Genomic DNA, 10,493 nt, shown 5'->3' with positions numbered 1-10,493 from the left:
TTTCCTCTAGGCACTGCTTTTACTGTTTCCCGTAATTCTTGATCATTTGTGTTTGCGTTTGTATTTAGTTCAAAATAATTTTTAATTTCTCAAGATTTCTTTCTTTCTTTTTTTGAGACAAGGTCTCACTCTGTTGCTCAGGCCAGAGTGCAGTGGCACAATCATGGCTTACTGCAGCCTCGACTTCCTGGGCTCAAGTGATCCTCCTGCCTGAGCCTCTGGATATTTCTTCTTTGACCCATGTGTTATTTAGATTCTATTAGACTTTCTATGTAGATTATAATATCTGCAAATAATGAGTTTTACCTTTTTTGTTCTAATACATACACCTATTTGTATGTATTAATTTAATTTGAAAATAGTGTGGTGGGATAAAAAAATTAAAATTCAATATGTATTAGATAATTTAAAACTTTATTGAGTGAAAAAAGAAAATGGCATCTGAATTGTTTAAAAAAATGTAACATCAGCAAAATCAATGTCTGCACGAAAACGATTTTTACAGACACAAATACTAAAATATCCACATTGATATCTATAAGCCCATTTTCTTGGTGTTTCTCTCTTGACTACTGTGGTTTCTCTCTTGAGTGATAGAAGACCATTCTGAATACTGAGACTTATAAACAACTTATTTGTAGCCCAACAAAGGGATTTATCTGTTCCTGGTTGAGCTCTGGGCCCTGCAGCCACCACAAACCACTTGTATCAGAATCACTTTGTGTGCCGGCTAAAAATGGCAGATTCCTGGCCTCCCCCAGGACATGATGAATAAGAATCTGTGCTTAGGCTTTGATAAAGAGAAAGACAAAAAGAGAAAGAGAAAGAAAAGAGAGAAAGAAAGAGGAGAGAGAGAGAATATGAATATCTCTGCTGGTATTACCTGTACATTCATGATTTTAACAAGATCCCCCAGTGGGCCGGGCATGGTGGCTCACACCTATAATTCCAGCACTTTGGGAGGCTGATGCGGGCAGATCACTTGAGGACAGGAGTTCAAGACCAGCCTGGCCCACATAGCAAAACCCTGTCTCTACTAAAAATACCAAAAAGAATAGCCAGGCGTGGTGGTGCGTGCTTGTAGTTTCAGCTACTCTGGAGGCTAAGGCACAAGAATCGCTTGAACCTGGGAGGCGGAGGTTGAAGTGAGGTGAGATTGCTCCACTATACTCCAGCCTCCAGCCTAGGAAACAGAGCAAGACTCTATCTCAAAAAAAAAAAAAATTCCCTTATGCTTACAACCCTGAAAATCATTATGGCAAGAGGAGGGGACAGAGAATCTGACTTCCAGAAAAAGGGGGTTTCATCGACAAAAATCCAGCCCTGATTTCCTGGGATAAGAAGACTAGAAGCCTGGAAGAAAAGTGACTTCCATTCTATGTTCTTTCTTACAACTGCCTTGACATTCTCTATGATACATATATACATGTAAGGAGAACTCTAAAATGGCCCATAATTTATCTGCCTACCCAGATCAGGCCATTGTACTGGTTTGAGGACAGTTCAAAAAAGTCAGTCAGTGCTATTTCTTTCAGTAGACAGAAGAGCTATTCTCTCATGGACATCATTACTAAAAATTAAGCCTTGGAATTTATCAGGGACTCCTGCCACAATAAGAGAGCCTGGAGAAATAGGAGAGAGATGTGAAGGCACCAACTCATTGGCTGTGATTCTACAGAAGAAACATAATGACTTCAGAGCAAAGCAAAACTCCAGGCCCAACACTGCGTCAATGGTTTCATGTTTCCATTGAAGTACTGTTAGTCTAAAAATCTCACAAGATGTAAAGAAAAGGATTTATCAGATAATAAACATGATTTCAAAACTCACATAGAATTCTAGTAATTTCTAAAAGTGATAGTATTATAAATATTAGAACTGCCCCCAAAATAGTCACTTAGATATTTAGATTTTTTTTTTTTAAAGCCTCAGGTACTTCAGAAACAGCTTATACCTGTTATAAAACCTCCCATTTCAACACCTGGAGTCATTATTATGACTGTCATTATAATTAAATAATAAAATCTCAGTAAAACAAAATTAGGAATTTAAAAATCAGTTTTTTTAAAAAAAGTTTGCTTTGAGAAGATCTTTACTGCACATAACTGAATTCACTTCTATTTGAATAAATAGTAAACACAATAAATATTCATGTGTTGAAAATCCCTGCAATTCTCAATTAGCAGTCTATAAGGAGACTATTTTTATGTCTTTTTACAGCATACAGTTATCTTGTCTTAAAATTTTAAGCATAATTATTTTCACATATATATGTGTGTGTACATATTTGAATCAGAGTCTCACTCTGTCACCCAGGCCAGAGTGCAGTGGCATGATCACAGCTCACTGCTGTCGACTTCCTGGGCTCAAGCAATCCTCCTGCCTTAGCCTCCCAAGTAGCTGGGACTACAGGCGTGTACCACCACACCCAGTTAGTTTTTTCTGTTTTTCTTGTAGAGATGAGTCTCACTATGTTGCCTAGGCTGGTCTCAAACTCCTGGGCTCTCGCAATCCTCCTGCCTTGGCCTCCCAAAGTGCAGGTATTACAGGCATAAGCCACTGTGCATAGCCCCAAAATATTTTTAATGTGAGTTATAGAACCTTGCCCCATAAAACCACAGCCTCTCACCCCAAAACACTTCGCTGTGAGACATAATGTGCCTATGAAAGGTATAGTACATCACTAGTTTTAACAGGCTGCTCAAGTACTAATAAAATAATAATTACTTGATCAAAAATGCATTTGGTATATGCTTTAATTTCATGCATGTATAAGATACTCTTTTTACTTTCTACTTTAACACTGAAGGAGGATAGAAAACTTGTAAATGAGTATTTAAAAACCTGATCCTCTTAAGAACTAAAGGCAGAATCAAGTAACAGTTGGCTTTCATAACCAAATACAGTCATATGCTGGATAACGATGTTTTGGTTAACGATGTACCGCATATACGATGGTGGTCCCAGAAGATTATAAAACCATATTTTTACTGTCCCTTTTCTATGTTTAGATACTTACCATTGTGTTACAATTGCCTACTGTATTCAATACAGTAACATGTTGTACAGATTTGTACCCCAGGACCAACAGGCTATACCAAATAGCCTAGGTGTGTAGTAGGCTATACCATCTAGGTTTGTGGAAGTACATGCTATGATGTTTAATGACAAAATCGCCTAATGACACATTTCTCAGAACATATCTCTATCCTTAAGTGACATATGGCCGTATCACATTGTTAGCTGGTGCGCTCTTATTCTGGTGCGCTCTTATTCTGGTGCACTCTTATTCTTCCTTTCAAGAGAAGATTTTAAAATGCAATGATTACTGTATAAATGGTAACTACACCCACTCTCTCAAGGATGGACTCCTGAGAGTGGTCCAAGCCAGGGTTACTGAGTTGTCCAAAGTCACAGTCAGACCAAGGATTGTTTTCCACTAATTACACAGTCTGCACAATCAGAATAGCAGGAAGCAAGAGTATCAGAGCAAAAGAGAGGCATACAGAATACATTCTAAAGCCATGGCAAAATAAACAAGAAATAATAATAATCCAATAGCTTTCCTCATTAAAGTTTTTTTAAAAACAAGCCCAGCATAAAGCTGCAAAGACATTAAATATTGCTTTTAAAAATATAAACAGTTATTGGTGAATTATAGGTCTCAATTAGCTCAAAAATAACAGTCTTCAAACATACTACATCTGATCTCAGAATATCCACAGTGTTCCAACTCAGCTACACATTATATTTTCCTCTAAAGTACAGATAAACCTGATAGCTACTTTTTACAACAGCAGAATAAAGATACTGGAGGGTCATCTTCTAATCTGTATTTTCCAGAGTTGGGTAGATCTTTGCATTCTGATATAAATGTACGAAGTTCAGTCTCTGGGAAGCCATCTTGTTGGTATTGCTAAACAGAAGAATGTTAAAAAGCTTTTATTAATAAGCTCCTTGAAAACAGCTTCATTCCAAATTCAAAATGGATCATTTGGCAAGGGAGGGGGTTTTCTAGAGAGATAGTATCGTTACTCCTGAGTACCTGCAAGGAGATGTAGCCTCTAGAGTCACTCAGGTTTGGCGGAGGTAAAGTGGGCCTGGGATTCTGCAGCTGCCTACCTGAGCTCTCTTTCTGGGTCCACTGAAACCCAAATGGGCACACTGAGTCGAAGTCTGAGTCGTCCTTCCAGGAAGAATTGAGCTAGCCCCATCCCAAGTCCGAGAACCTCTGTCACTACTCTGCCCTGCAGGCCTGTGACTTCCAGACCAGTGTGATGCAGGCATTTTTGAAGGAACATGGTTCAGGCCACAAGAAGCCCAGTGGATCTAAATTAACAAGGTTTTCCAGTAGACCGAGGGATGGAAATCCCTGGCCTTGCCCAGAACACCTCAGCACAGTCTTGGACTCTCTCGAGTTGGCCCAGGTGTCTGGACAAAGGTCTGAATGCTGTAAGGGACCTTTCCAATCTGCACACTCTTTTGGAGTCAGTCTTCCAGCCAGGCAAGTTTGTTTAAGGGCCTCATATTTATATCGGTTTGGGACCTAAAATTTCTAGGACATGCCATGATTAGAAAGGATCAGAAGTAACTTAGCTTGCCCATTTGGCAAGTGCTCTGAGCCCACGGAAAGAGGTTAGCGTCTAAAATACGAGTTTCAGGCTTATGTCATCAAAGGTGAAAACCCATGTTATCCTTAGAGCTCTCAGATGTCACCCTCGAATAACACACAGTTCTCTGCATGCAGAGTTGGAGGCAGTGAACTTTTAGAGCACCATTTGGAGGGATCTGAAGTTACAACTACATTCTTTCCCAGTTGCCTTGGTGATCCTAAGGACACATCTGCTAAGCAGATGAGAGCAAAGAGGACATTCGGTCCCTGAAATCTTGTTCAGTGAGGATGAAGTCACAGCCCTGGCTTCATGAGCAAAGTATTCATCATTATCAGCTCCAAACCAAGGCGTTCTCTTTATCCCTAGGGCCAATCACATGGCTTCATGTTTCTTTATCCCTCTCATACCCAGAAAGAAAAGTCCCCAAGTGGAAGTGTCTATGCCACAAATACACCTAACAGTATAAGTTATGGAAATTGAAACATATATGGATATTTATTCTGCCTTTCCATATTTCAACAGGCTCAAATTGATTTTTAAAAGATTTTATATGAATGATAATAGCTTTTCAGTTCAGGTATCTGACTGTATAAAGCTACATGCTAGTACTGGACCCATTAATCCTTTTGCTATTCTGGAGGCTGGGCCCCTGGGCTTGTGCCCTGCAGGGCCTTGCAAAGAAAATGGGCTCAGTTACAGTACACTCAAAACAAAGCGGTCAATTTTTCTTTATGAAAATTGGAGTTTTTATGTTCCCCACAATATTTTGGCTTTCTGAAATGCCATATGTTTTATTCACCCAATATCTACTAACCCTTATAATTCTTTATTTAGTTTTTTACTCTTTGCCCCCCAGACTTCTAATGACCCTTATAATTCTAATAAAAGGTTAGAAAGCTTGTGTGAGAAAGTATAACTACTTAGAGACTAAGACTTTCAACATTCAATTTTTCCACTATTTCTATTTATCAATTTCTAAAAATAAGGTCCTTTTTCTCTATCCTGAAGAAATTAACATTCCATCAACTTTTCTTCTACCATTAGGTACTGAATTTTACTGCTACTCTACAAATTATAGGACAATGCTACTACTTATGGCTCTTGATAAACCTACCTTAATTGTTTCGTATGTATCAGTGATCAGTGCAATGAAAAGACTTAAAATCATATATATAAAGAGGCTGATGAATGAGTAGAGGTAAATTCTACTAAACAGCCAGACTAAGTAACTTTTTTGCTGCATTTTTGCAAACGTGGCAAACATATCATCTCCATTTATCAGAGAGAAAAGGCACTCAGAGACCATGTTCAGAGAACGAAACTGGAAAAAGAAAAGAGAAAAGTTCACTTTATTCCATGTTCCTTCCCATTGGAGACCTTTGTTCATGACATTGTATTAAACATAAAGGGACCAGATAACCCAAGCTACCATTTTCAAACAAATAACCTGAGGTAACCACACACATTTGCTTTGTGATGCATATAACATATATAAGCCTACTATTTTTTCCTGAGACAAGCAGCTTTCTCTTAAACTAGCCTAAATCAAATGCAGGAGCTGCTCTGCACCCTCAGTGCTTTTTTGAATCAAGCCTTGCATCTGCCCTTTACCTTAAAGAGACCTTGAAATGCCTGTGCAGAGATACCCAGGTCCCAACCATGCATGCTCATACATCTCATTTTAAAGTTCATTTCATTTAAGATAAGGGCATAATATTCCAGACTATAGCTCTAGTAATAAAATTTTCAAATATTTCTACAAGTTTCCCCCTATGCTACTTTTTAAATAACGTCACATTTTGAGAAGGCTTATCTGAAGAGACTGCTCTTGGATATATCGATGAATCAAATTGACTAAACTTGACTTCACTGGTGGTAAACGGGACTTAATTACCTGATATATTGCAAGAAAGAATGTGAGACAGTTGAGTACATCAAATATTCTCTCAAGCTGGTCACACCCTTTCACTTTATAAATATGGCACTAGATATACTACCTTCAACATTTTAAGGCTGAATCACAAAATAAAAGGAGTTCATTGAAAAAGGATAACAAGCCACTGGCACTATGCTAAAAGCTTAATAGTAACAGGAAAAAAGTTGTTTATCAGTACCTTGTCATGGTAAGGCCCCAGCACGATCCATCCACAGAAGCAGTAACCTAAGTAAATCATAGCTGCACAGCAGCAGAACCTGATGACATTGGGCAGCGCTGCCTGAAGGGTCAAAATGAGGAGCTGGGAAAGTAAGAGAGGCCATTAGAATGGTTTTGTCCTTTAGCCAAAGCAGTGCAATAACTTTGAGAGAAATACCAACAGCATGGAGATCCGTGGAATTCCTTACATTGTACTTTGCAAAGAAACCGAGGTATCGGATGACTCCAAGCCACACAAGCATGGTAGAAGTCCCAAGAAGTATGCTACAGACATCATAACTAGTTAGACTCTAAGAGAGAGTGGAAAAATATAATCAGATTATAAAGCAGAAATTCATTTGGCAATAAATATTGAGGTAACTATGAGTAAGGCACTGTTTTAAGTGCTAAGGATAAAGCAGTGAACAAACAAAAGTCTCTGCTCTCATAAAGCTTACATTCTAGTGGAGGGAAGAAAGAGACAATAGAAATAAGTTAATAGAAACTTTGGGACACTTGCTGCTGATAATTGCTGAAGAGAAAATTCAGAGGAGGGGATAAGGAATGGGTATGGGTTTGTCATTTTACATATACTAAAAAGGAGGCATTTGAGCAAAGATCTGAAGGGAGGGAAGGAGAAGTCAGGCAAAAATCTAGGGGAGAAGCCTTCCAGGCACAGGGACTGGCAAGTGCAAAGGCCCTGAGACAGGAGGGTGCTTGGCAAGGATATTGCATCTGGCTGGAGTGAGCAATAGAAAGGGTATACAGTTATAGAGATAAGGTGGCACTTACCAAGTTTGTCTTTTACTGTAACTCAACTGGGGAGATTTGAGAACCACAAACAGAAGTGATATGATCAGATGTTGGCTGCTGTGGTTGACAGCAGGTTGTTGGAGGAGTGAGGAGGCTATTGCAATAATATAAATGAGAGATAGTAGCTTGGACCAGGCTGGTAATAGTGGAGTTGACCAGGTGATTTTTATTCTTTTTTTTTTTTTTTTTGGAAACAGGGGTCTCACTCTGTCACCCAGGCTGGAGTGCAGTGGCACAATCGTGGCTCAATGCAGCCTCGACTTCCTGGGCTCAAGAAATCCTCCCACCTTAGCCTCCCAAGTAGCTTGGATTACAGACACATGCCACCTTGACTGCTAATTTTTTTTATTTTTTGTAGAGATGGGGTCTCACTATGTTTCCCAGGCTGGTCTGGAACTCCTGGGCTCAAGCCATCCTCCCGCCTCAGCCTCCCAATGTGCTGGGATTATATGAGTCACAGTGCCTGGCCAATGAAGGTAGAACAATAGGATTTCCTCTTGGATTAGATGTGGGAAAGAGGAGATTAGTGAAAGAGAGGAGTCTGTGATGAATCCAAGATTTTTGGCTTGAGTAACTGATGAGAGTTACCATTAACCGAAATTAGAAAGGCTATGGGAAAAGCAGGTTTTGACTGCAGAGGTGGGGGCTTTAGATGTTCTGTTTTAGGTGTGTTAAATTTGAGAGGAAAAGCAGACATCCAAGTGGAGATATAGACTAAATGGTGGATATGCGAATCTGGAGTTCAGGGAAGAATTCTAAGTGGGGGTATAGATTTGGGAGTCATTGGCATATAGATACTAAGCTATGGGACAGGATGAGATTACCAAGACAGTGGCAGAAAAGAGAAGATGTCCAAGCACTATGCCTTAAAGCATTATCACCTTAATAGGTTGGTGAGATGTGAGGGAACCAGCAAAGTCAGAAGACCAGCCAGTGGCTTAGGAGGAAAACCAGGTGATAGTCCATTGAAAGCATGTCAACAAAAAGGGAGTGCTTGGCAGTATTCAAAGCTGCTGCTAGGTCAGCATGAGGGTACATAGTTGGTTATTGGACTTATCAGCATGAGAGGACACTGAAAAGAACACTTTCCTTGGAGTGGCAGGGCAGCCTGATTGGAACAGACACAGAAAGAATGAGATTTTGGGGGGCTGTGAAGTGGGAGGATTGCTTGAGCCCGGGAGTTTGAGGCTGCAGTGAGCTATAATCGCGCCACTGCACTCCAGCCTGGGCAATAGAGTGAAACCCTGTCTCTTAAAAAAAACAGGTGGGGGAGGGGAGGAGCAGAATCAGAAACAACAAGATTAACTACTTTTTTGAGATATTTTGCTAAATAAATGATGGTAGTAAGTTAGCGGGAGGAATTAGGGCTGAGATATTATCTCTTAAGAAAAGCGGCAAAAACATGCTAATGGGAATGACCTGGTAGACAGAAGGAAACTGATGATCCCCAAGAGAAGGAAAACTACCTGGAGCTGTGCCCTTGAATAAACAAGTGGTGATGGCCTCTAGTAGGCAGGTGGAGGGGTTGGCCCTGAATAGTGGCCTAAATAATGTATCCACAGAAGAAAAGCACAGTATATTGGCACTGATGGCAGGAGGCAGATAAATTAGGTGGGGGTTTGTAGAAATTCCGTTTTTTTTTTCTATTATTTTTGTGAAATAGGAAGTAAGGTCATCAGCTTAGAATGAGGATAGGACAAGGGTATTAGAGGTTTCAGAAGAGAAGAAAACATGATATGATCATCTATGAGGCAGAGACGGTGAATGGTCTAGAAAGATATTTTGTTGGACACCATTTAGGGTTCACTGAAATTAATGATAGTTGAGGTTGGTAAAAATAAAGATTTGCTGCAAATCTCTCCCCTTACTCCTTTTTTTGTTTTGGTTTTTTGTTTATTTGTCCCTAAAGTTAAACATCTATTCCAATGATACATACTATAGCCACATATAGTGGCAGCTGCTAAGTGTCAACCTAAACCCATTCTCCCCTTCCTAGGCACATGCCTGGGCTGTGTTCCCTGGCTCCCTCTGCAGTTAGGATTGACTAAATTCTATCCAGTGGGATATGTACAGAAATAAAGTCGGCCACTCTTGAGCCAAGCCGTCAGTCTATGGGAGAGCTTCCACCACACCGTGTTTTTGCTTCCCATAAGCTGCAACCTGTTTGAGGCAACACAGCAATAATCATGCAGTCAGGGCAAGTCCTTAAGGGATGGCAGAGAAACAAAATGGGAGGAACATGGGTGCCTGAATGACTGTGAGATGTTGAGCTACTCACCAGTCTGTAAAACCCATTCTGACTATTGCATAAGACAGAAATAAGCTCCTATCTTCTCTGAGCCATTGCATTTGGGGTCTCTGCCCAGGTTTATAACCAACTCCCCAGGTGACTCAATCAGTTGCATCAAGACTAGGGAAACGTAAGTTTGAGCAAGATTAGTCTGAACACTATTAGTTTTTTTAATGTGATTTTTATTTTGTGGGGACAGTTGATTTTTAGGCTAGGTTAGTCTTAAAATAAATAAGCTTGTAGCACATCAATGGTAAAGTAAGAAAATGGGAGCATTCTCACTTTGAATGGACGGAGGAAACAAATGCAAGCATGCACACCATAGTGCCTTGACCTCACTTTCCCCTATAGCCCCACTCATTTTTGTTAAAGATTCGAGCATTTCTTGTAAGATTAAAAAAAAAAAAACTCTTACCTTAGTTACCTTAGTTGTGTATGAATTTTGGTGTGTGTAAGAATTCACAGGCCCCGCCGAAGAGTCTGAATTCAGTAGGTCTAACATGGTACACTTTACCAGGCACCCAATGATTCTGATGCAATGGTTTGTGGATCACACTTTGAAAAACTCTGCCTAAGAGACCTCCTGACTAGATTTAAGAAAATTACCATTACCAATTTCAAGTCTACTTGATATACAGTTTGG

General features: G+C 39.9%; 1 protein-coding gene across 1 annotated transcript in view; it reads right to left on the bottom strand.

Moving 5' to 3' along the window:
• Positions 1-394: 394 nt before the first annotated feature.
• Positions 395-10,493, bottom strand: part of MCOLN3 (mucolipin TRP cation channel 3) — a 33,215-nt gene continuing 23,116 nt past the window's right edge. The window contains exons 10-13 of the mRNA XM_055351545.2: positions 6,957-7,058; positions 6,728-6,850; positions 5,728-5,934; positions 395-3,916 (exon numbers count right to left, since the gene is read on the bottom strand). Coding sequence (XP_055207520.1) covers positions 3,782-3,916; positions 5,728-5,934; positions 6,728-6,850; positions 6,957-7,058 — 567 coding nt within the window. The 3' untranslated portion in view covers positions 395-3,781. The remainder of the gene's footprint in view (positions 3,917-5,727; positions 5,935-6,727; positions 6,851-6,956; positions 7,059-10,493) is intronic.

The sequence above is a fragment of the Gorilla gorilla genome, chromosome 1 (genome assembly GCF_029281585.2).
Source record: "Gorilla gorilla gorilla isolate KB3781 chromosome 1, NHGRI_mGorGor1-v2.1_pri, whole genome shotgun sequence".
In the NCBI taxonomy this organism is placed as follows: domain Eukaryota; kingdom Metazoa; phylum Chordata; class Mammalia; order Primates; family Hominidae; genus Gorilla; species Gorilla gorilla.
The sequence above is the reverse complement of the archived record's forward strand: the minus strand, read 5'-3'. Positions and strand labels throughout refer to the sequence as shown.